Source organism: Sorex fumeus, unplaced genomic scaffold (genome assembly GCF_029834395.1).
Source record: "Sorex fumeus unplaced genomic scaffold, SorFum_2.1 ptg000213l, whole genome shotgun sequence".
Classification (NCBI taxonomy): Eukaryota; Metazoa; Chordata; class Mammalia; order Eulipotyphla; family Soricidae; genus Sorex; species Sorex fumeus.
The window spans coordinates 1,202,730-1,228,116 of NW_026606270.1; the positions used below are offsets into that span (position 1 = coordinate 1,202,730).

A 25,387-nucleotide genomic window follows, 5' to 3' on the forward strand; every position below is an offset into this window, starting at 1 on the left:
GCCGTGTGGGCCCAGCCGTAGGTCCCGACATAGAGTTTATTCCAGTGATTCTTCGTTTCATCTCTCGCGTCTCTGTTGGATCCACGGTGGCTTCCTGTGTATGTTTGGGAGGCGGCTCTGTCCTCCCGTGGGTGGGCCCCGACCATGCCAGTTCCCTTCCTTGTAAGATGCTTCTCCCTCCCCGAACCCTGTTGGCACCCTCGGTTAGAATAAACTGGCCATCCATGGGGAGGGCTCCTTTGTGGCTTTGAAATTCTTTTCTACTGAGCAGCCCGCCTGTCCTTTTGCCAGTATTCTGCGGCCACTTATACTGGGGGCTGGGGAGGGCTCAGAGGAGGGAGCAGTGCTCCGCGTGTGGGAGGCCTGAGTTGGATCCACAGCATCACCTGGTCGCCCGAGTACTTCTGGGAGTGGCCCTTGAGCACAGAGATGGGAGTAGTCCCTCAGAACTGCCAGGTGTGGCCTCCAAACATGGAGGCAGCAGGAGCAAAGGTCCTGGGGTAGGTAGAGGCTGTTTGGAGCCACCACTTCCTTGCCAGCCCAGACTCTAAAGCCCATAGTTGCCTCTCAGTTTGGACCCAGCCTCGGGCCAGGCCAGAAGGTCTTGTTCAGTGCCACGTCTCCCTTCTCAGGACCGAAAGGGGATGGTTTTCCCACGCCCACTCACAGCTGAGTGTTGGTGCCCACCAGAGCCCCCCCATCCCCCACAGGGATGCTGGACCCAGAAGGTCCCAGTTGTAGAAATGAATAAGACACTTGATTCTGGGTGGGGGAGCGGAGGGTTAGGGTCCGAGAGGCTGAATGTTGGGGCCTGGACTGTGTGGCCCCTAGCTCAGGGATGCCCAGGGACGCTCCATCTGTGAGTGGGGCAGAGGCACCTGCTGGCCATGGGGGTCAGCACGGGCGCCCGCCCACTGCCGAAACCAGCCCAGCAAGGAAGATCTGTGCCGGGAGGATACATGCACGCCGCTTCCTCCCTGCTGGCCTCGGGATTGCACGTCTGTTATGTCCCTGCCTCCCTCCCACCTGCAGGAAGGGCCCCCTGGGTACGCCCTGCTGCCCCCTGAGGCCCAAGCCTCCCAGACTGGCACCAAGGCGTGGCAGGTGACAGCTCAGGGACCGGCCACCCCTGCGGGCAGAACCCCAGTCGACCCCCGCAGATGTGCCATCTTATCTGTAACGTGCAGGGCTGCAGGGAGAGGGGCTGGAGAGAGCTTGGCCCGGGTCACAAGTCCTGTGGGCCGGTTGGGGCGGCCGGAAGTTCCCCAGAGACCACCAGGCCTTGCCAGCCTCCCACCTCCATCCCCTGCTCCCGGCCCTTCCTGGCCCCGGGCGCGAGGTCCCTGGGTTCCACGCCCTGCCTCTCTGATCCATTTGGTTTGGGAGCCACACTTGGGGGTGCTCCTGGTGATCCCATCTGTGCTCAAGAAATGCTCCTGGCAGTGCTCAGGGGACCGTGGAGTGCTGAGGGTCAAGCTCGAGCCCCCTGCATGCAAAGCCCGAGCTCCAACCCACTGAGCTGGTTCCAAAGCCCCTCTCATCTGTCTGTCTGTCTGTCTGTCTGTCTCTCTCTCTCTCTCCCTCTCTTTTCTTTTTGGGTCACACCCGGCGTTGCGCAGGGTTGACTCCTGGCTCTGCACTCAGGAATCACTCCTGGCGGTGCTCGGGGGACCATACGGGATGCTGGGAATCGAACCCGGGTCGGCCGTGTGCAAGGCAAACGCCCTCCCCACTGCGCTATCGCTCCAGCCCCTCCGTCTTTCTCTTTTTGGGGACTTGGGGGTGTGACTCCTACCTGTCAGCGCTCAGACCAGATCCTGGCTCCATGTTTTGGGTCCATGTCTGCCCTGGGACCACCCCGTGCTGGAATTGAACCCCTGTCCCCATGGCCTGGGGTAGCCTGGTCTGGATGCGCTCTCGCTCTCTCTCCTGCTTCCACCAGCGCTTCCTTCCCAGAAGACCTTGGAGCACTGCCAAGAAGACCGGCTCGGGGGAATGAAGGAATGAATGAGGGAGGGAATGAATGATGCTTCCCTGGCGCAGGGCTGGGTGCCCGCTGTGCTCACGCCTCTCCCTCCCGTTCTCCACCTCTGCCCCAGGAGCTGGCCAAGAGGACCCCAGGCAAGCACCCCGACCACCCCGCCGTCCAGAGCGCCCTGCAGGCCATGAAGACCGTCTGCTCCAACATCAACGAGACCAAGCGGCAGATGGAGAAGCTGGAGGCGCTCGAGCAGCTGCAGTCGCACATCGAGGGCTGGGAGGTGGGTCTGGGGCCCCTCGGGGTCCGTGCCCGGAAACACGATCACCTTCCCTTAGCTTCCTGTTTCACTGACAGAACTCGGGACTTCAGGCTCCTTCTGGAAACTTCCATTTCCTGGGGCAGCTGCTTCTGGAGCCGGGAAGGTCCTGTGCACCCCCCCCCCCCAACCCCTCCCACCACCGTGCCTGCTCCTGGCATTCTCCTTTGGGAAGGTCCCACGCCCCACCCCCCACCCCACTGCGCCCGCTCCTGGCGTTCTCCCTCGAGTGCGGCTTCTCAGCCTCTGGGCTTTGGTGCCAAGGCTGGGGCTATATCAGGGCAGTGCTTAGGCGAGAGGCTGTGGGCAGATGCCCGCGCTCCTGTTTCCTCACCGAAGCCTGGCCGGCGCTGCCTGGGGGTGGACACTGCCGCGGTCCTCAGTGCCACGGAGGGAGCTGGTTGGCGTGTTGTCTGCTGAAATTCCCTTGTCGTCCTTTGATCATTTGAGCTTTCCTGCCGCGCTGGGGACGAAATGGGCCTGGAGAAATCATTAAGATAATTAACAGCTCCTCCGAGTAGCCCAGAGGGGATTGAACCCAGGGAACTCGCACACGGGTTGTTCTCGGGGTCCCCGGCCTGAGCCCCTGTGTCCTTGCCGGCCCTGGCTCTGTGGGATTCCCGCTTTCTCTTCCTTCACTGGGGAGTCTTGGATGGGACTCCGTGCAGCGGGGCTGGGATCTGGCTGCAGGGAGGAGTGTCTGTGCTCAGGGAGGACTGTGCTCAGGGAAGAGTGTCTGTGTTCAGGGAGGACTATGTTCAGGGAGGAGTGTCTGTGCTCAGGGAGGACTCTGCTCAGGGAGGACTGTGCTCAGGGAAGAGTGTCTGTGCTCAGGGAGGACTCTGCTTAAAGAGGACTATCTGCTCAGGGAAAACTCTGCTCGGGGAAGACTGCTCAAGGAGGACCATCTGCTCAGGGAGAACCATCTGCTCAGGGAGGACTGTCCTCTCAGAGAGAACTGTCTGTGCTCAGGGAGGATTGCCCAGGGTGGAGTATGTGTGCTGAGGGAGGACGTTGTGGGGGTTGGCTGAATGCTTTAACTCCTGTACTATCTCCCGACCCTTTTTCTTTTCGCAAGGTCAGGTTTGGGCAGTGAAGGTCACGCCCAGCTGCTGGAGACCAGGGAGGCACCTGTGTGGGACCAGGTTTGCGTGGCCGGGTGGCATTCCTGCAGTGCTTCCAGCTTCCTTCCTGCGTATCTGAGGCAGGGCGTGGCCCCACGTTTGTGGTCGGTTTGCTCCTCACGAGCCCACCGCAGTTGTGTGGCTGACTCTGAGACGGCCAGCTGTGCCTGCTGTCCCTGGTCAGCCAAGCTGAGTGCCCCATGTCCTAAGCAGGCAGAGGCTGTGGCTCCCTTGGGTGGCCAGCTCTGCGGTGTCTTGGGCCAGCTGTGAGCTCCAGCCCAGATTCCACACTCCTCAGCCTCTCCGGGGACGCAGGAAACCCCTCAGTTCTCTCTGCTCTAAGCCCATCGATGGAGCTGTTTCTGCCCCTCCCCCTGCCCCCACTCCCGTGACTTCCTGACCTCGGGGCTGTCCCTTAGGGGAGCTCTGTCCGAGGACTCTCTCTCTGAGCTCTCTGACGTGAGAGCACCAGTTTGCTCTGAACCAGAGGAGATGGGGGTGGAGGCCGGGGGAGGTGACTGCTCTCAGGGCAGGAAGAACGTTCCAGAAGCCGGAGAGATTTTCCTTGACATCCTGTGTTCTAGAAGAGGGTCACACACTCATCCGATGTGTTCGAGCTTTTGTCTGTCTGTCTGTCTGTCTGTCTGGGCTTGGGGCTTCCCGGCAGGGCTGGCGGTCACTTAGCATTCCCGTGTGAGAAGGGGAAGCAGTGGGCAGTTCTGGGACATGGCTTCTTCTGACCGCCAGCATGGAGGATGTTACTCACGTGGGGACGTGTGGACTGGGTGTTGAGCAAGCCAGTTGGCCATTGGCCAGAAGTGATTTCCAGATGCCGCGTTCTGCGCTGGCCTCGGCGAGAGGCAGGGAGTCTGTCAGCCCCTGCCCGAGATAGCCTGGCTCTGGACGTGGTTCTTACTCTTGTTAACTGGGTCTCAGTTATCAAGGGGAGGATAAAGAGGTTCAGTAAGATCTGCTGGCAAAGACCTGTCACCTGGTCACAGCACTGGCAGGGAGGGGTCCTGACTGTCCCCGTTCACACACAGGGAAACTGAGGCATGACAACTGCATTTTGACACCCAGCCATATAACTCACAGGAAAGTCTTTCCTGTTTCCTTGGCCTGGTCCCCCTCCTGGTCACTTTCAGCAGCACCATCCTTGAGTTTGCCTCCTCGTATCAGGATAAGGTAGTGGAATGAAGAAATTTAAAAAAAAAAAATTTTTTTTTTGTTTGTTTTGGCGAGATACTTTGGCAAGCTACCCGTGATGTATTCAATATGCCAAACACAGTAACAACAAGTCTCACGATGGAGACGTTACTGGGCCCGCTCGAGCAAATCGACGAACAACGGGAGGACAGTGATAGTGACAGTGACAGTTTGTTTTGGGGCCCTATCCGGCAGTGCTCAGGGCTTAACTCCGGGGGTGCTCACTCAGGAACCAAATGAGGTTCCGGGATTGATCGGAATCAACTGCACACAAGCAAGTGCCTTAACCCCGTGCTGTCTCCGCAGGCCAACCCCCTCATCCCATGTGCATTTTCTTTGGAAAACCGAGAAATAGTTTTCCCAGGCCTCACATGTGCCATGCAAAATGCTGTATCGCTGAGCTATCTCCCCGGCCCAGGGAGGAGGAAGACTTTTAAGTACTGTTTGGTTCTCAAGGTGATTTTTGAAATGAATGTGTTCTAGCTAAAATAACTGCATGGAACAGTGACATTCCTGGCCCCGGCTGCCAGCCAGCAGGGCGTTGGCCTCTGGACCCCTCATCCTTGGGGGCGTTGTCCAGAGTGAGTCCAGGTCGCCCGTCTTCGGGCTGATGCTCTTTTTGATCATTTCCCCATGTTTTGTTGCCCCCTTCGAGGGCTGCCTGCCATCTCCCCTGGATACCGCCGCCTCGGTCTGGCACTGGGAGGGCCGGGTGGCTCCCCGGCCCCCTGCATCGTGGTTTGATCTCCTGATCCGTGTAAGCCACTTGTAGGCTGCCTGTTCCGTGAAACCCAGATAAGTTAATCCCTAATCCTTCCCCAGCTCCAGGAAGGGGCTCTGTCCCGTCGCCCGTCCTGGCGCCACCCTCGGGGGCTCCCGTGCCTCCGTTTCCTCCCCTGGAAAGTCTGGATGGAGGCAGCCCCCACGTGGGCATCACACAAGGATTCAGGGGGTGGGGGAGGGGGAGTCTGCAGGGACGCAGCCCGGCACTTCCTGGAGCTGGCAGCAAAGCCCCTCCCAGAGAATGTCTGCACAGATGGAAACTTCCAGAAGCTTCCTGCAGCTTTGGCTCCCCTCGTCTCCCTCCCATAGGGGCACTCTGTGTGGGACCCACCCCCCGCCCCCAACCTTCCTGTGAGGCCTGTAGTAACCCACAGGAAGCCACGGGTGCCCTCCCCCCCCCCCCACCGAAAGAGCCGACCACTGCCAGCAGCCCTGGTCTGTGGCACCGTCACCCTGGGGTGTTGGGAAGGAGAGAGGAGCTCAGCTTTCGGGAAAGGCAGGAGGAGACCAGGAGGGCTGCACAGGTGGCTGAGCACTGGGGGGCTCACAGAGGCCAAGCCTGGCCGGAAGTGGCCCCCTCATTTAATAATAATAATAATTAAAAAAAGGCCAAAAACAGGAATTCGCATGCCTCCCCCTGCCACACCCCCCCTCCCCCGGACCTGGTGCTCTCCTCAGAGGCACCGTTCTAGGCTCCGAAGGAAGAAAAGCCTCTTGCTTACATGAGGGGCAGTGCACGGCAGGAGTGGTCAGTGGGCCCACGGAGTGGCACCCACCCGTCTGGGTGCAAATCTCAACTAGGACACTCAACAGTGATGAGCCTTTAGGTGGCTCCGTGCCTCAGTTTCCCTGTCTGGGTGCGAGTGTTGTGCGGAGGTAGGGCCAGTGCGTGGGGGCCGGAGCTGGCCTGGTGGCCCCGTGACTCGGACAGGCCTGTGCCTCTGTCCCTTAGCTGCTGCTCCACCTGAGAGGGTCCCGGCCTGGCCCCTTCCCGACCCCGTTCAAGAATTCTGGGGCATTCGAGGGCCAGTGGGGAGCCCCCATGGGACTGGTGGAAGAGATTCTCTGGGACTGATGGAGTTTGTGGGTCCCCTTAGGGCACGGCCTGGGAGTCCATCCCTGGGCTAACCCCGGAGCCTGACCCCCAGCCACAGTGAGGGCTGCCAGCCTCAGCCCCGATGATGCTCGCGCGGTGGGTCCCTCCTCCCCTGGCCTGTGCTGAGCGCTAGCCGTGTGTGTAGGAGGGCGGGGGGGGGGGGGGCAGGGGCGTGGCCTTCCCATCAGGAGAGAGAATGAACATGTGTGTTCGGGTGGATGGTGGGAGAGGGTGAAGAGCAGCAGGGAGAAGGAACCGCATCCTCAGAGAAGAGCCCGAGCACAGTGGGAGTGACTGAGGCCCAGGGTCCTGGCTGGTAAGGGTAGCTGCAGGCCCTGCACCCCGGGCCCCCCAGCTGTGGCTTCCTGCCTGCTGCTAGACCTGCCTCCCACGGTGCCCGTCTTGGGGTTTGAGGTGGGAGGGAGGCGAAGGCAGGTTCTGTGTCCGAGACGGAAGGGGACCCCTCCCCGTCTCCTTCATGGCGACCCCCATCTCTCCCAGGGCTCCAACCTCACGGACATCTGCACCCAACTGCTGCTTCAGGGAACTCTGTTAAAGATCTCCGCGGGCAACATCCAAGAGAGGGTCTTCTTCCTCTTCGACAACCTCCTCGTCTACTGCAAGCGGAAATCCAGGTGAGTGGCGGGAGGTGGCAACCCCGACCCCCTCTCAGCCACTCTCCCCCTGAGCTGAGGGCTCTGTCCCCCCCCCCCCCCCCCCGCCAGCCCTCTCTCATCCTCTCCCTTCTGTGACCCAGGGGGTTTCTTTAAGATGGGTGTTTGTGCCAACAGGAAAAGAATGCCAGCCGCTTCGGTTATTCCCGATTTCTGGCAGCCACGTCGAACAAAAAGTGAACGGGTGGGATGAATTTACATGACTTACTTATGCCGACATAGGCCCCAAATATTGACACTTGAATGTCCGGTCGGTGAAAGCGTTCCCTTTGCAGTATGATCTCTCACAACCTTGAGGGCCCGTGGCACGTACACAGTGTGACGTATACAGTGGCATGTCTTGGCCACAGTTTGGGACTACAGCCTTGCCGTGCGCATGGGCTCCTCCTGGCTCTCTGCTTCGGGGGCTGCGAGGTGCCGGGAATGGGGCCCTCTTGCACGATGCACAGGCTCGGCCGACAGTGCTCTCTCTCTCCAGCCTACTCGCTGCGTTCAAGGGCCTGATAAGCCACCTGTGGCTAGTGACGGCTGTCTTGGATGGTGCAGGTCTCGATGACAGAGGAAGCATGGAGACCTCCGTCACTCCCACACCCAGTAATTCTCAGGACAGGGCCTTCTGGATGTTTTGGTTTGGGAGCTGTGCTCAGGGCTCACTCCTGGCTCTGCACGCAGGGCTCACTGATGACTGTTTTCAGGGCTCACTCCTGGCTCTATTTTCAGGCCTCACTCCTGCCTCTGCACTCAGGGCTCACTCCGGGTTCCGGGCTAAGGAGGCACTGCCGTGCATGCCACAGTATCACAAACCCTCCAGGCTTGCAAGGTTCGATGTTGAAAAAAGGAATTCTCTAAGCATGCATGAAAGCACCAACATTTGGAGATACATAGTGAATTTTGAATTATTTAAATTCATCTGGGATGCCAGGGATTGAACCTGGGTCAGCCGCGAGCAAGGCGAGAGCCCTACCCGCTGTGCTAGGACTTCTTCCTCTGCCCCCCTCTTCCTTGGAGCTTTGTCCTTCGTGTGCTCTGTGGAGTCCAGGAGTGACGGGACAGTGCCCGAGTGTCAGGCGGGTAGGCAGACCTGGGCAGAACGGTGGGCCGGGCAGGTAGTTGCAGGGATGGGTCATGAATGTGTGTGTGAGCTGACGGCAGGTGCTGTGGCCAGTGGAGAGTCAGTTGAGTGAATGGGTTGGAGGAATAGTTGGAGGGAAAGACTGGGTGGCGCCCCGAGGGTCTGTCTCTGTGATTGGGCGGTGAGGGAGATGGTGGAGATTAGGGTCTCACAGGAGGCCCGTTTAGAAGACGTGTGTGTGTGTGTGTGTGTGTGTGTGTGTGTGTGTGTGTGTGTGTGTGTGTGGTGGATAGAGAAGTGATTGGGGAGGCTGGTCGGGCCGTGGAGATTTGGAGATGTGGTAACGAAGTGGACGGCCCTGTGGGTGGAGGCTTTGGGGGTTGAAGGTCGTCGGGTTGGTACCGGGGGTTGAACTGGAATTGGCTTCGTGCAGGACAGGCGCCCGGACCAGCCCCGTGACTCTGCTTGTGGCTCAGCCCAGCAGCTGATCTGGACGGGACCGGCTGGATGATGAGTCAGCCAGGGAGGCCCGGTCCCGTGACACCCCACTCCCACCTCTCAGCACCCCCCACACATCCCCATTCTGGAGGGAAGCCACGGCTGGAGGGACAGCGCGCATCTGTCTCGGGAGAGGCGGGAGGGCGGCCGGCATTCCTGCCCCCGCATGTGGAGCTTGGAGCCTCGGGAGGGACGCCTGAAGGGTGCAGTCCCACAGGGGTTGGGCAACGGGGGCTGGAGCCTGGCCCTGGTGGCGCAGGAAGTGCCCGCGACCTGCCAGGTGCCATCTGCAGACGGGCTGTTCTGGGCCGGGGTCCCGTGGAGCACCGCCCGTCCAGACCTGGGTCAGCCTGGGTCTCTGACTCAGACACACACACACACACACACACACACACTTCCCTCTCTCAGCCTCTGCCACACCCATTCTCTCTGCTCTCTCCGGCACCCCAAGGAGGAGGCTGTGGAGCACCTCAGACTCCCCTGACTCCGCCTCCTACACACAGGGGACCCTGTCTTGGCCATGGCGCTGAGGGTCCGGCACCTGCACCCGGGTGCTTCCGCTGCCCACTCGCCCCCCACCTGCCTGGGCTGTGCCTCTCTGCCCCCCTTTCTCCCTCCTCCTCTCTGGGCCTTTGCTGCAAAGCCGTCACCTCCCAAGCTCCTCCCTGGCACCCTGGCACCCGCCAGTCACAGCCCCAACCCCCAGCCCACCTCTGAGTTTTATTATTATCGCTTCTAAAGACAAGTCTTGACATCTGTTTTTTGGTTTTAGCCTCACCTAGTGATGTTTAGGGCTGACTCCTGGCTCTGCACTCAGGGCTCACTCCTGGCGGTCCTCGGGGGACCATCTGGGGTGCTGGGGTTCAAGCATGGGTCAAGTATGTGCAAGGCAAGTGTCCTCCCTGCTGTGCTATCTCTCTGGCCCTGATTGGTTTTTATGTTTTTATTATTATACGACAGCACAGTGGGTAGGGCGTTTGCCTTGCAGGCGGCCAACCTGGGTTTGATTCCTCCGCCCCTCTCAGAGAGCCCGGCAAGCTACCGAGAGTATCTCGCTCTTGCCAGCATGGCAAAGCCTGGCGAGCTACCCATGACGTATTTGATATGCCAAAAACAGTAGCAACAACTCTCACAATTTGTTGTGAGATGTTACTGGTGCCCGCTCGAGCAAATCTATGAACAATGAGAGGACAGTGCTACAGTGCGACTGAGAATATGTGTGTCACCTTCATTAATCATTCTCTATGTAACTCAGCCTCTTCCTTTTTTTAAATTTTTATTTATTTATTTATTTTTGCTTTTTGGGTCACACCTGGCGATGCACAGGGATTACTCCTGGCTCTGCACTCAGGAATCACCCCTGGCGGTGCTCAGGGGACCCTATGGGATGCTGGGAATCGAACCCGGGTGGTCCGCGTGCAAGGCAAATACTCTACCCGCTGTGCTATGGCTCCAGCCCCATCAGCCTCTTCCTTAATGCTCACCCAACACAAGGCAGCACACCCTCACCTACTCTGCCCCGACATACAAACCCTGTTCAGGGACTCAGCCCCTCCCCGTTCACATGCCGGCCAGTGTATGATCAGTGGCGGGGGCAGCATATGGTCAGCGCGGGTGTGGGGATGGACCCCGGAGACTCGAGAGTGTGAGACCTCTGCCGAGCACACAGGCAGCGTCCAGCCCTCCGGGTTCCGTCAGTTCTGTCTGCATCACTGTGTCCGTCTGTGTCGGGGCCCAGCTCCAGTGTTGGAGGAGACGCTCTCAGCCAACTTCCGGGACCGCGTTCACTCGGGCTGCCCCAGCACCTGATCAGCACTCAGGATTGATGGGTGCTGTGCTCGGTGAACGCATGCACCAGGAGTCCCCTCGTCCCAACCTGGTGTCCTGCATGTCAGAAATGCCGGTTGGATGATTGTTGAGTGACTGAACGGGCAAGAGATGGGATTCTCCTGAGTGGATGGAAGGTGGAGGGGCGGATGGGCAGGTGGGTGGAGGGGCATACGGATGGGTGGATGGGTAGGTGGTGGGTGGATAGGTAGATGAATGGGTGGGTGAGTGAATGGGTGGGTGGGTGGGCAGATGGACAGATGGATGGATGGGTGGATGGATGGATGGATGGATGGATGGATTGTTGGCCTCCTCCACACCCCTTAGTAGACACTCTGTGTCCCTACCCATTTTCTAACAAAGAAGAATGGGGATTTGGGGCTGGAGCAATAGTACAGTGGGTAGGGCATTTGCCTTGAATGTGGCCGACCTGAGTTCGATCCCCGGCATCCCATAGGGTCCCCCAGACTGCCAGGAGTAATTCCTGAATGGAGAACCAGGAGTCAGCCCTGAGCATTGCCGGATGTGACCCAAAAAGACCAAAAAAAAGAAAGATAAAAGAATGGGGGTTCTTCTGCTTCTTGTTGATGTCTCTTGGTAACCAAAAAGCCATTCTGTGGCGACGACAGAGCCATTTGCCTGTTTTCCAGACGAGAAAACTGGGAGGACGAGCCACTGGCTCAAGCCTCCCGCCACCTGCTCAGAGCTCATGCCCCTGTCCTCGTTCCCATGACTCTAACCTGGTCCCTGTGCCCTGGCCTCGTCCTCGTTCCCTGCTGCAACTGCTGCCCCCACTGCCCCTGGGAGATATTGGTCCCCTGGGGTCTGGCGGGGGCCGGGGGACTATCACATAATAAAAGTATCTGTGCTGTCGTATAATAAAAAATATCCACTTCCCACTGTCTTCCAGAGTCACCGGGGGCAAGAAGTCCAGCAAGAGGACCAAATCCATCAATGGCTCCCTGTACATCTTCAGGGGCCGCATCAACACCGAGGTCATGGAGGTGGAGAACGTGGAGGACGGGACAGGTGAGCCCGGCCCCGCCGAGCACCCGCTCCAGGCCCATGCCCAGCCTGTGACTGGGCCTGAGGGGGTCCCCCCTGCCGCTGCCAGAGGGCAGGCAGGAGAGAGTGGGGGCAGGGGATGCGCCTCGTGACCCCCCACTCACCCAGCCCAGCCCAAAGCGTTTGGGGCAGCATCCTGGCGCTGGCCGCCCCATCCACGCCCACCTCCCTGTGCTCCCCCCACCCCATGTCAGCGGATTACCATAGCAACGGCTACACGGTCACCAACGGCTGGAAGATCCACAACACAGCCAAGAACAAGTGGGTCGTGTGCATGGCCAGGACGGCCGAGGAGAAGCAGAAGTGGTTGGACGCCATCATCCGCGAGCGGGAGCAGCGCGAGAGTGAGTGGGGCCCGCGGGGCGCCCGGGTGAGGGGCCCCTCTGGAAAGGCCCGAGCTGCTGGAAGCAGCTCTCAAAAGGGGTGGGGCCTCTGGGCTGTTGCCCCCTGCGGCCACCCGGTTGAGCCCCCCCGGGCAGGCGGAGACGCTGAGACCATCCCCACGTAGATCATCCTGGGCCTCTTGCCCCATGGCCCTTGAGGGTTGGTGACCCACCTGGCCCCTACGTGCCTCTGTCCCCTCGAGGGTCTGTCCCCTTTCTGGGGACGCGTCCTGCTGGGGTTCATGGGGCTTGCCTGTGTCCTACAGGCTGAGTTACCCTACTGGCCAGGGAGTGGCCGGGCAGAGACCCCCAGGTGACAGAGGGCGGGTCGGCCTCTTGGGGGAGTACGATGCTTTCTGCCATCCTGGGCAGGAACCCCACCCCCACCCCCGCTGCCCGCTGGCTGTGGCCACCCCAGGGCTGACCAGGCCCTCCCGCAGGCCTCAAGCTGGGCATGGAGCGGGACGCCTACGTCATGGTGGCCGAGAAGGGCGAGAAGCTCTACCACATGATGACGAGCAAGAAGGTGAACCTCATCAAGGACCGGCGGCGGAAGCTGAGCACCGTGTCCCGATGCTTCCTGGGCAAGTGAGTGGCCACCTCCCCCGCGGGCCGGGCTGGGGGTGGGCAGGCACCCTCCTGGGCGTCACTCGAGCACCCGATCTCCGGGGTGTGGGGCCAGGCGCGCCACGGGGTCCGTCTTTCTGTGGTTCTGACAGTCGCTGCCTCGCTCAGAACAGTCAGAGCTGACCTGTCACGCAGTCAGTGGCTCTAGGAGTCCAACCCATCCCCCTGTTCCCTGCTCCGTCTCTTCCCCTCACCCTCCTTCCCTTTTGTGTCCTTTTCTTCCTTCCTTCCTTCCTTCCTTCCTTCCTTCCTTCCTTCCTCTTTCCCTCCTTCCTTCCTTCCTTCCTTCCTTCCTTCTTTCCTTCCTCTTTCCCTCCCTCCCTCCTTCCTTCCTTCCTTCCTTCCTTCCTTCCTTCCTCTCTCTTTCCTTCCTTCCTTCCTTCCTTCCTTCCTTCCTTCCTTCCTTCCCTCCCTCCCTCCCTCCCTCCTTTCCTCCCTCCCTTCCTCCCTCCCTCCCTCCCTCCCTCCGTCCCTCCCTCCGTCCCTCCCCCCTTCCTTCCTTCCTTCCTTCCTCCCTTCCTACCTTGAGCGGAATCCCTGGCATCATCCCACCGTGGGTCCCTAACAGCTGGCCGGTGTGGGGGGGTGCTTGCTAGCTCCCAAGGAAGGCTTGCTCGTGGCCCTGGGGTGGAGCATGGGGGCAGGGCTGTTCATTCTGGGGATCTCACTGCAGGACCCTTCCCTCATGGGTGCTAACCTGTGCTGACCCCACTGACCCTGCAGCCTGGGAGGTCCGGGAGAAACTCCCCCCCAGCTCCGGGCCTGTCAGCCACCAGGGCCCTCCGGGTCTGGGCTGCAGGGATGGGGGCACCCAAGCTCTTCCTCGGGGGCAAACACTGCCTAATGGGGAAGCCTCGGCACCCTGCCCCCACCCCACGGCCTGGTTTTCGATCCAAGGATGAAAGAGGGGTGGGATGGGGTTCAAGCTCTGCCCCTGCTCTGGGGGGTGTGAGGGGAACGGCAGAGGAAACAGCCCCCCGGAAAGGTCCGGCTGGTTTCCTGTGTGCTGACAGGGTGGTCCCAGCCCTGGAGCCACTGAGCCCCCCGGCCTGGGCTCCAGCTGGGGACCGAGTGTGGTGTGCGAGGGGGGTGGGGACTGGACTTAGCCGTGACCCAGTGACCCTCCCCACGTGTTCCCACCTGGACACCAACACTGGGGTTGGGGCCAACCACCTAAACTCGGGGTTCTTGTGGCCTCGGCCTGGATGCCTTTGGGTGTCGCATTTGCCGATGGGGTGCAGGGCCCAGGAAGGGGGATGAGGAGCTGGGCCCCTAGGAGAGTAGGGGGTGTAGGGTGGTCTGCCTGGGACCCTTGGATCCGGATGGAGAAGGCGATTCAGGCAAAACCTCCGTGAGAGATGACGGGTGTTATTTGGTCCCCTTTGGGGGGTTTCCTGGGGTCACTCCCAGGGATACTGGGTCACGCTGGACGGTTCAATGGCCAGATCCACACTTCGGGGTCCCTCAGTGCCTGCGAGTGTGTCCCCGGCCCTGCCGTGGTCCTTGAAGCCACAGAGACTTTAGTGCCAGGGCACAGGCAGGGGCTGAGGTGGGGTCAGTCGCGCCTCCCGCGTGGCCCTGAAGCCCCTTCCACTCACTGCAGCCCCCCAGCTTCCAGGACCCCCATTAGGGAGAGCTTTTCTCTGCTTCTCACCCCGGTCCTGACTTAAGATCCAGATGAGCAGAAAGTGGAGCCCCAAATCTAGCAGGCCCCCGAGCAGCCACTGGCCAGATGGGAGGCCCCCAGAGGGGAGCACCCCGACTCGTCCAGCAGGCGAGTGGACCCCCGGGGGGCCCGTGGAAGGGGCGAGACTCAGCTGAGGACGCGACACCGTGTTCCGGGCTCTCTCCCGCCCCTGCAGCTGCTGAGGGGACACTTCCGCCCCCATCTGGCCACTGGCCAGTGCAGCCCCCGGGGTGGGGGCCGCTGGTGGGTGGGCAGCTGCTGGGTCCCCAGAGGCTGGGAGTGGACGCCCCACATCTGTTTCCCTCCCTCCTTCCCGTCTGTCTCCGGGCTGCGGGAATGGAGCGCTGGAAGTGGGAGTGGACAGCGACCCCCCCTCCCGGGCTCCAGCCTCAGTGCTCTGCTGTCTCGGCGCCCGGGATGCCTCTGTGCCCCCCGCGACCGCACACCGGGCAGGGCTTCGCTCTGCCGGGAGCTAAAAATAGCGCAGTCCCCCTGGGCTGCAGTTGGAGGCAGGACAGCTGCTCGTGCTAAGTGGCCGCGCGGGTGCTGGCCAGCTGCCACCTGCTTTCATTGAACCCAGATTGGGGGCGGAAACGGGCCCGGCCCCGCCTCTGCTCCCTCTTCCTGCTGGCTGGGCGGGGTCCGGCGCCCCCGCAAGCCCGGACTCGGGGCACCAGCCGGGACTGCCAGGGGCGGGCCCCGAGCCTTGGCCCGTGAGCACTGCTTTCTCCCCAGGCCTTCCTGCTGACCCCAGAACCTTCCTTCGTTTGTTCAGTAAATGACAGGGGGCGGGGGGTGGGGGGGACCCTCTTGTGCTTTGGGCCGGCTTCAGGGTACTGGGACCATGAATCCGTCAAGTGTCTGCTGGCCCCGGGGGCTGCATGCAGATGGACAGGGGCAGGGCAGCTGGAGCCCTGAGCTGGGCACAGCTGTGCAAGTTCAGCAAGGGACTGGACAGCATGGGTCTGCTTCCAGGAGGGAGTCAGGGTGGGCTTCTCTGAGGAGGTGGCATTTGAGCTGAGATAGGAAGCCTGACAAGACTGAGGCATGAGGGGTAGGGGAAGGTCTATCCAAGCCCCGGGAACAGCACCTGCAAAGTTCCTGAGGCAGAGACCAGCAGGAGGGGTGGCCCACACCCGGCCTGTATGTGGACAGGCATGTCTGCCCTGAGAGTGAAGGGGAAACCTCGGTGGGCTTTAGGTAGGGGTGATGTGGCTGGAGCACCAAGATCTCTCTGGTCATTCTGGGCCCTTATTTCTTCTCTTCCTCCACCCACTCACCCTCCCAGTCCCTGCTCCTCGACCAACTGTCCACTCACCAGTGGCCTGTCCACTAACACTCCCCTGCTCACCCCCTTCCAGTCACCTAGTGGTTTATCTGTCAAGTTGTCACTCATCTGTCCTTCTGTCCATTTATTGGCCTGTCCGTCAGTCCATGCATGCACGTGTGTGCTGTCATCCTCCCTTTTTCCTTTCTTCCCCCTGCTCATCCATCTGACCTTTGATTCACTCTCTGTCCATTCACTCATCCATCCATATGTCCATCTCTTCAGCTGTCCATATATCCATCCATACACCAACCCATTCATCCATCATTCATCCATCATCCATCCATTCATCATCCATCCATCATCCACCATCCATCTATCCATCATCCACTCATCATCCATCCATTCATCATCCATCCATCATCTGTTATCCATCATCCATCCATCCATCATTCGTCCATCCATCATTCATCACCCGTCCTCCATCCATCCATCATCTATCATCCTCCCATCCATCATCCATCCATCCATAATCCATCCAGTCATCCATCCACTCATCCATCCATCCATCCATCCATCCATCCATCATCCATCTATCATCCATCCGTTCATCCATCATCCGTCCATCCATCCATCATCCACCATCCCTCTATCCATCATCCATTCATCGTCCATCATCCATCCATCCATCATCCATCCATCCACCCCTTCATCAGCGCATTCATCCAGTGAGCTTGAGGAAGCCTGAGTCAGTCACACCCATCTCTGCCATCGGTTGTGGGGAGAACCCTGAGCTCCACCTCCAGGTCTGTGGGGTTCTAGGGCTTACTTCCCTCTAGAAGCTTCTAGTTTCCAGGAGTAGGTGAGGTATGGCTGGCTTCGTTCCTGGTCCCAGTGGTCCCAGAACAAAGAGATTCTCTCAATGTCACCTTCTGTCTCTGGCAGTGAGTTTGTTTCCTGGCTCCTGGAAATTGGAGAAATCAGCAAGACGGAAGAAGGAGTCAACTTGGGCCAAGCTTTGTTGGAGAACGGAATTATCCACCACGGTGAGTGGGGCTGGGCCGGGGGCAGCTCCTGCGGGCTCTGGCCTGCCTGGACTGGCAGGCAGCTGCCCCCGGGACAGGGACGTGCAGAAGTTCTGTCTGGCAGCCCAGCACTCACCTGGCTGCAGCTGGGAAATGCTAGGATTTCCTGCATGATCCTGCGAAGCAGGTGGAATCTCGTGTCTGGTATCATCCCTCAGGGAGTGTGGACAGGGCACTGTTACTGCAGGCTCTGTGCTCGTGTGTGTATGTGTGGGGGGTAGGCAGGGTACACAGCAGTGCCTGTCTACACTGTGGCCATAATGGTGTGTGCATGATATACGTGTGTGTGCATGTATGTGAGTGCATGTATGTGAATGTATGTGCATGTGTGTGGCAGTGCATATGTGGGTGCACTTGCACATGTGTGAGTGTGCATGTGAGCTTGTGTGTGTGGCTGTGCACCTGTGAGTCCGTGTGTGTGTATGTGCAAGTACAGATGGTGCCTCGTACAAGGGAGGGAAAGCAGGAGTGTGGCTCAGCTTGGAGCAGGGGCTGGGCGGGTCTCGTTGAGAGGTGACCCTGAGAGTAGGGGCTGGGAATGTGAGGGTCCAGGCTGAGGGAGCAGCCTGTGCAAATGCCCTGGGGCTGGGGTGGGTGGGGCGATCCAGGGCCTGGTTCACAGGCCAGTGTGGCTGCCTCGGGATGGGGGCTGCCTGGAAGGTGAGGTCGGAGGGTCCGGAAGGGATGAGGGTTTGGATTGTCGGGGCTGGTAGGGGCCTGGGAGGGTTAGAAAGGCAGGCAGGGAGTCCAGCAGAGGTCGGCCCGTGGACTGCCGTGCGCAGAGTGGCCAGCAGGAAAGGAGAGGAGCAAGGGGCAGCGGGGTGCCAGCCCCTTACGGCCCACGCAGAACCCAGCATACTGGCGTCAGCTTTGGGGTTTGGGGCTGGGCACCGCTGCCGGGGCCCTGCAGATGCGTCGGTTTCCGTGAGGGTTTGGCGAGGCTGATTCAGCACTGGCCATGGGTGGTGGACGGCGCCCGGGGATGCCCACAGCCTCACTTCCGCTGTGTTCCTCAGTCTCTGACAAGCACCAGTTCAAGAACGAGCAGGTGATGTACCGGTTTCGTTACGACGACGGCACCTACAAGGCCCGCAGCGAGCTGGAGGACATCGTGTCCAAGGTAGCCGCCCGCCCGGCCCTCCCATTCCCCAGGCCCCGCCGCCTCTGTGTGTGGTCCGTGGCAGGGTGGGCCTGCGTGGAGACCCCCGACCCTTGTTTGTTTCCAGGGCGTGAGACTCTACTGCCGCCTGCACAGTCTCTACACGCCCATGATCAAGTGAGTGCCTCCCCTCTCCCATCCTCCCTGAGTGCCCGGGCCACGCGTCCATCCTCCCCGAGCCTCCCCTGTGCTAGCCAGACAGCCCCTTATGGCTCGGTCACCTGTTCCTCTGTGACCTGTATAGTCACCTGTTGTGTGTGAGCTGGGGTAGTCACCTATTCCTGCCATGTGACATGTATAGCCACTCGTTTCCTGCTGTGTGTACCTGTATAGTCACCTGGTCCCTCTGTGTGTGATCTGTATAGTCACCTGTTCCCTGCCATGTGACCTGGGTAGTCACCTGTTCCCGCTGTGACCTGTATAGTCACCTGTTCCCTGTTGTGTGTGACCTGGGGTAGTCACCCATTCCTGCCAAGTGACATATATAGTCACCTGTTCCCTCTGTGTCACCTGTATAGTCACCTGTTTCTGTTGTGTGTGAGCTGGGCTAATCACCTATTCCTGCCGTGTGACCTGTATACTCACCCCTTCCCTGCTGTGTATAGCTGTATAGTCACCTGGTCCCTCTGTGTGTGATCTGTACAGTCACCTGTTCTCTGCCGTGTGACCTGGGGTAGTCACCTTTTCCCTGCCACGTGACCTAGGTAGTCACCTATTCCTGCCGTTTGACCTGTATAGTCATCTGGTCCCTCTGTGTGTGATCTGTATAGTCACGTGTTCTCTGCCATGTGACCTAGGTAGTCACCTGTTCCCACTGTGTGACCTGTATAGTCACCTGTTCCCGCTGTGACCTGTGTAGTCACCTGACCCCCAAGGTCTCGGCTTCCCCACTGTGGTTGGCGGAGCACTGGTAGCTGCCCCTCGGGGCTCTGCCTTTGAAGTTCCCGGCCTGGGTGCTGGCCAGACTCACCTGTGTCCTAGCTCCTTGGCTTTCATCATGTGCCTCCAATCCCAGGGGCCCGGCCTGTACCCCGCCTAGGACATGTCGCAGTCCAGCACCCGGGGGGGCCAGCTTTCCTTGCTTCCTCTTGGGGCTGCCCAGGCAGAGGCACCTTGAGGTGCTCTGGTGGGTCTCTGTCCTGCCCCCCCCCCATCATAAGCTCCCTCAGTGTGAGGAGTCTGCGCACTGCTGGCTCCCCAGACCTCAACCAGCAGAACCTTCTGGAAGAACTTTTCTCCGGCTCCAAGAGGCTGCTGTGTGTCTAGCCGGCCCAGAAGCCGTGGAGTCCCACTGGCCCTAAGCCTGTGAGACCCGACAGTGCAATTTCATTTTAATTCCTTGTGCTGAGCAGATGAATGATTTAATTAAGACATTTTTTTAAAAGAATCCCCTGGTCCCTTGGTTCTTAATTACCCTGTTCAGAGGGGGTCCTCGTACTCTTGAGACCGCTGCCATGAATCTGCGTGTAGGTGCTGGTTCAGCCGCTCCCGGGAGTGACCCGGAGCTGTCGGGCCGGCTGAGTGGTTCCAGCTGGACAACCCGTGTGTGGACAAGAAGAGACGTTTGAAAAGCCCCGCAGAGTGTGTCAAGGGGTGTGTGTGTGTGTGTGTGTGTGTGTGTGTGTGTGTGTGTGTGTGTGGAGCTGAGCTGAGCGGCAAGCCGAGCTCATAGCATCACCGTGTCCCCAGGGCCATGGTGAATGTTCTAGAAAAGCAGGCTCAGGGCCACATTCTGGAACAGGGAGGTGACCTCTGTCTACTCGGCTGCCGAGAATTCCCGTCTCCTCTCAAGAGAGGGAGACATTTGCTGGCCTCCCTGGAGGTCAGGCCTGGGTGCCTCTGGTTCCCTCCTCCCCTGCTCCCTTGGGACTCCCAGAAGGCAGGAGGGGGCTCACAGTCCAGGGGACAGCCCTGCACCTCCCCCTGGAAGGAAGTGGCAGAGGTGGGTGGAGATTTCTGCGCACGTAACCTGCCAGAGCCCTAGTTTGATAAAGTTCCAGAAAGTTCCACCCCCCTGACCCGCTCAGCCTCTGCACGTCTGTGGGCTTCAGTGCTGCGAAGGTGCCGTGTCTGCAGGAAGTGAGGTGGCGGGACTGATTCTGCCTCACAGTGCAGGAAGGCCACAGGCCCCCACCCTGCTCGGGAGGGAGTTTCTGGGGCACAGTGCTCACCACAGCGAGACACAAAGGGCAGGCGTGGGGGGTTTCCTGGCTGTGGTCTGGCACTCTGGGTGCCAAACATGTGACTTTTTTTTTGTTGTTGTGGGGCTGTGCTGGGCCACTGGGGGGGAGGGCAGGGAGAGGGGGTTAGCATTGTCCCTCCATCCCTGGTCTCTGCCTGTGAGATTCCAACAGACCCCTGCCTGCCCTGACCACATCAGAACCACCGTGTGTGTGTGTGTGTGTGTGTGTGTGTGTGTGTGTGTGTGTAGGGCAAAGCCTCCACCTGCTTAATAGCCCCCCACTTGAGCTGATGAGAGGGCAGTTTCTAGAGCCTTCCAGCCCCAACTCTGCCATCTGTCATGGTGAAAGTGGGTTCCAGGGAAGACAGCCCTGTGATGAAGTAGAATCTGGTAGCTGGGTGCCTTGCCTGTCCTCACCCACCCCCATGCCCCATGGTCCTGAATGCCCTTGTTTTCTGTGCCTGCCGTGTTCACACTGAGCTTCTCCTCCCTGCAGAGACCGTGATTATCACCTGAAGACTTACAAGTCAGTGCTGCCGGGGAGCAAGCTGGTGGACTGGCTGCTGGCGCAGGTGAGACACCTGGGCTTGCATTTGTAAAAGATACTTGTGCTCATTGGGTTTTGTTTTGTATGGGGGTCACACCCGGTGATGCTCAGGGCTTACGCCTGCCTGCACTCAGGGATCGCCCCTGGTGGGGCTGGGGGAACCATATGGGATGCCAGGGATCGAACCTGGGGTCTGCCATGTACAAGGCGAGCATCCTCCCAACTGTGCTCCGGCCCCAGTGTTGGGGCTGTGACAGGGGACCCCTTTGGGCTGGGAGCTCTCGAAATGATCCCGTGCTTAGGTCTTCAAGTCTGGGACTCCCAGAGCACATGCTGGATGTTGGGCCAGGCCGACCTGGTTTCAGATCTCAGCACTCGGATTCCCTTGTTGGATTCCCTTGTTCCCTCCCGCGAATGCCCAGCCGCCCTGGGCCTCAGTCTCCACTAAAGTGGAGCAAAAACAGCCACTCTGGTTAACCGGGGGCTGGGTGTGGTCTCGGGTTCTCTCCTCAGTGCTGGCAGTGTTGACCGAGCCTACCAGAGTTTGGGGCAAGAACCCAAGAACCCTAGCACTCCTAGGACTTGGCAATCACAGGGTTTAGAAGGTGGAGAGAAATTTTGAGGTTCAGAGACAAGACAACCAGGAAGCCAGTCATTGGGGGTGAACGACTTAAGTGGTCTCCCCACGCACCTGGCTTCAGGGGGCTCCAAAATGCCAGCCTGGCACCTTCCGGGAACAGAACTTTCCTGGGGTGCCAGCGGACTTCCAGGTCAGGCTTCGCCAGGAGCTACCAGCCTTGTGCTTTGCTGATTGGTGCTGGGCCTGGCTGTTCCCTCCCCCGGGCGTGGCCTGGAACTGTCAGTGGTGACTGCTTTGCTGATTGGTGCTGGGCCTGGTTGTGCCCACCCCTGGGCGTGGCCTGTGTCATGGGAGTTGCGTTTTACTGATTGGTGCTGGGCTTGGCTGGGCCCGCCCCTGGGTGTGGCCTTTGTCTGTCAGTGGGGGGTGCGTTTTGCTGATTGGTTCTGGGCCTGGCTGGGCCCGCCTCTGGGCGTGGCCTGTGTCACTGTCAGTGGTACTGGAGACCCGCCTGCCCAGCAGTCTTCCCGCGGAGCTGGGATGGTGGAGGAAGGCTGCAGGGGCCCTCAGCAAGGCTAGACCCGGCCCTAAGCCAGGTCTAGGGACTGTTGGAACTGATGCAGAAGGAGCTTCCCGGATTGCCTGGAGGACAGAAGGCACCAGGCCCGGAATATGGGCAGCTGGGGTGTCTGAGAGGGTCTGCGTGGGGCGAGGTGGCTGCCCAGACTCTGTCCTTGACAACTGGATCTTCCCCCAGACCTCAGCAGGAAGGCGAGAAGCAAAGACGCTTGGTGCAGTTCAGGAGTGTTGAGTCCCGTGAATGCTTGTTCACTCCTGGCTTGTCGGTGCCAGTGTTGGCTGGCACCTACCTACTGGCTAGCTGTGCTGTGGCTGTTTATAGCAGAACCAGACTATTCAGTGAAGACACGGTCCTCCTGCAGTGGGCAGCCTCAGACAGCAAAGACAGTTCCTCACTTCACTAGGCGCCTGGAATTCACAGGCCTGGCGCTTGGCAGTTCCCCTTCCATCCAGGCCCTTCCCATCTTTCGGTTCTGCCATCTTGGTGGCAGTTGCCTCATATTCACCAAGAGGCTGCCACAGCTCCAGACATCACATCCGTGTCGCTCTCTGACCAAAGGTAGGCAGCAGAGACAGGTGCAGAACATTTGGTTCTTGTTTTTGAGCCACTTCCCGGTTCTGTGTTCAGGGGACACTTCTGGCAGTACTCTGGGGACCAGGGGTGGGGTAACCGCGTCGAAATCAAAACCCCAGTCATGCAAGGCAAGAGCCCCGCCCACTGCAGCTTTGAATTCCTTGGAACTCACTCCTTGAGGCTGGGGAGGGGCTCTCTGGAGCACTCCTGGCTCTTTTCACTCTGAGGATTAAGTAGGGATTAGCTCCTGGATGGACAAGGCTGCCCGCTTATCAGCTCTGATCTTGGTGCGGTTCCTCAATCCTCAGAACATTTCATTTCATTTCATCATCCTGTTAATCGTCGATTGCCTCGAGCAGGCCCCAGTAACGTCTCTTTCATCCTAGCCCTGAGATTATATTCAGGGCTCTTTAGGAGAATGAGACCCATCATTGTTACTGGTATTTGGCATATTTGGTAGGCCACGGGGAGTTTGCCAGACTCTGCCCTGTGGGCAGGCTACATTCGACAGCCTGCAAGTTTGTCCAAAGTAGGAATGAGATAATAAGATGTCGCGCGGCCGCGAATGCGGCCGCGCGGTTCCGGGATCTGGATTTTATAGTCTCTGAGTCTTGGCCGCTGATGGGATTACACGGCGCCAGGGGGCCAGGTGGTGGGTGTGACCCCCGCCTACTGGAATTTGGAGGATCTGGGTGGAAGATGCTCGACTCCAATTCGAGTAGGCTTGGAGGTCTCGGCCCCGGAACCCGCGTGGCTTTGTCCCTCTGCCAGTACCTTCAGGTGTGCGGAGAGTGGTCTCAGCATGGTGGTGGCTGGTCCTGGAGGTCTCCGGCTGCCGTAGCCCTGGCCGGGGCGGGGAGGAAAGCTCAACCCGCTCCCCTCCAAGGGACTCCGGGAAGGAACACCGAGGCGCGGGGGCAGAGACTGCACTCCGGACGAGAGCAATCCTCAGAACAACCTGGAAAAAAAAAAAACACTTATTATCCCCATTTTATTCCTGAGGAACCGGAGAGTCTGCTTATATAACTTGCCTCTTGCCTTGCGGCTAGTCCTACTCACGCTTGCGTGTGTGTGTGTGTGTGTGTGTGTGTGTGTGTGTGTGTGTGCGTGAACACGCACATATGTGTGTGTGGGGAAGTCTGACAATAGTAACCTGGTGACAAGGGCCCATGACAACATCCACCATGAAAATACCCCTTGGCATTGGCAGGAGCCTGTGTTGTGTTGTGGGTTCTGGACTCGGAGCACTGCTCGTGGAGTGCTAGAGGCTTTGGAACACGGAGGGCAAGTCTGGGAGGAAAGTCTGTCAAAGGAAACGAAAGCAGAGAAGTCATGGCCAATGCTGGCGGGTGTGGAGCCGAAACACCAGCCCAGCTGCAGAGCCCACAGGGCTTGGCTCCGTGGCTGTTGATCTGAGCCGCCAGCCGTATCCGCACGGCAAGCTCTGCCCACGGCACTGGCCGCCTCACGCCCGGGGGCAGACATGCCGGGCCACCGCTTGCCGCCTCGCTCCCCCTTACAGCCCGCGCTGCTCTGAGCCTCAACCCTGCTGGCCCCTCGCCCCTGTGTGCTGCGCTGGCCGCCAGTGCCCGCATGGGCCGGGTTCCCAGAAATAAACAGGTTCTGGTTCATCTGGGGAGAGGAGAGAAAGCGGCCTGCTGACGGCCGCAAGGCCAAGGTCCACCCAGGGCCGGGCAGCCCTCCCTGGGGCCTCGGAGAGAGAAGCCCGACCGCTCGGCACTGGCGGTGCTTGTGCAGAATCAGTACCTTGCTCGCCCCACACCCTCCGTCCTCCGCTCTGGCGCCCAGCTGCTGGGTGGGGGCCGGTCTGGGCCTCGCGTGCCCCGCGGGGAAGTCCTGCCCTGAGCTAGGGCCCCCTGACATCTGTCTGAGTGGCCTCGGCCACAATCCAGAACCTTCCGCCTTTCACTCCGGCCCCCTCAGTGCTGGCCACCCCCTGCTCCTCCACGTGGCATGTCCTTGTTCCCTTTCCCGTCGGAGGGAGGGATTTCCCAGAGTGCCCTCATGGGCACCCCCCGTGGTCAAAGGCCAAAGACTGGTCAGTAAGAAGCTGGTTTCTGACATCAGAGATCCAAGCACAGGGGCTGAAGCAAGTGAGAAGCTTGTTTTCCTTTCCAATGAGAGGTCAGGATTCTCCAGCTACGTGGGCAGCCCCAGAATGACTTTGGGGACCCCCGTACCTGCTTCTGGCCTGTTAATGTCCTTTGTGTTACTGTGCTCTGGGGTCCTCTTGGCTCCAGGGTGATTGCGGGAGCACCAGCTGTCGCATCTGAGTCCCTAAGTTGGAGGAAGAGAACGGAAGGGCTAGTGATAAGTGGGCTTGCCAGAGCTCCCCCCAGTGAGTTTGGCTTCTCTCCTTGGCCGCCCCGGCCAAGAGGGAAGGGGGTCTGTTGTCTGGAGAGAAGCTCTAGGTCTGTGCCTGTGTGGGTCTCATCCCAGAGCAGAGTGGGACTGGGCTCTGCTGGCTCCGAGCCTCCCCCTAACCGTGCCCCTTCTTGGCTATTAGGGCACCGCGCCCAGCAGACGGTGGTGCTGGGTCCCCGGGGCTGACCAATAGCACACCGACGTGTTTGGGGACACCACAGGAGTGAAACCAGACACAGGGCTCTGCGCCGGTGGTGGCCCTGGGGGCCTGGGGGGGTCCCCGCCCCGCCCCTTGCTGACGGCCTCCCCTCTTCCCTTCCAGGGCGACTGTCAGACGCGGGAGGAGGCCGTGGCGCTCGGCGTGGGGCTGTGCAACAATGGCTTCATGCACCATGGTAATGGCATGGGAGGGGAAACTGAGGCCAGAGAGCGTGAGTGGGGCGGGCAGGCTGAAGGCTGCAGCCCTGCGTGGGCTCGGGGGGCCGGGAGTCCTCGTGCCTCTCCCCAGCTGGTGCTGAAAGGAAGGGAGGGCCCAGCTCGCAGCGGTGGGGACACAGGGAACGCGATGCTGGTTCTGGGCTTCCCCGGGCTGGGCCTGGCAGGAGGGGAGCGGGTGGGCCCCGGCCCAGTCCTGGGAGTCAGTGCTCTTCCCACGGGGAGCAGTAGGGAAGCCTCACCCCAGACTGGGCA

At 60.0% G+C, this 25,387-nt stretch overlaps 1 protein-coding gene across 1 annotated transcript in view; it reads left to right on the forward strand.

The window, feature by feature from the left end:
• The window catches only part of PREX1 (phosphatidylinositol-3,4,5-trisphosphate dependent Rac exchange factor 1), a 130,836-nt gene that overhangs the window by 79,750 nt on the left and 25,699 nt on the right, over positions 1-25,387 (forward strand). The window contains exons 6-15 of the mRNA XM_056108462.1: positions 2,100-2,261; positions 7,008-7,141; positions 11,488-11,606; positions 11,837-11,986; positions 12,466-12,613; positions 16,552-16,652; positions 17,708-17,811; positions 17,918-17,967; positions 20,529-20,604; positions 25,020-25,092. Coding sequence (XP_055964437.1) covers positions 2,100-2,261; positions 7,008-7,141; positions 11,488-11,606; positions 11,837-11,986; positions 12,466-12,613; positions 16,552-16,652; positions 17,708-17,811; positions 17,918-17,967; positions 20,529-20,604; positions 25,020-25,092 — 1,117 coding nt within the window. The remainder of the gene's footprint in view (positions 1-2,099; positions 2,262-7,007; positions 7,142-11,487; positions 11,607-11,836; positions 11,987-12,465; positions 12,614-16,551; positions 16,653-17,707; positions 17,812-17,917; positions 17,968-20,528; positions 20,605-25,019; positions 25,093-25,387) is intronic.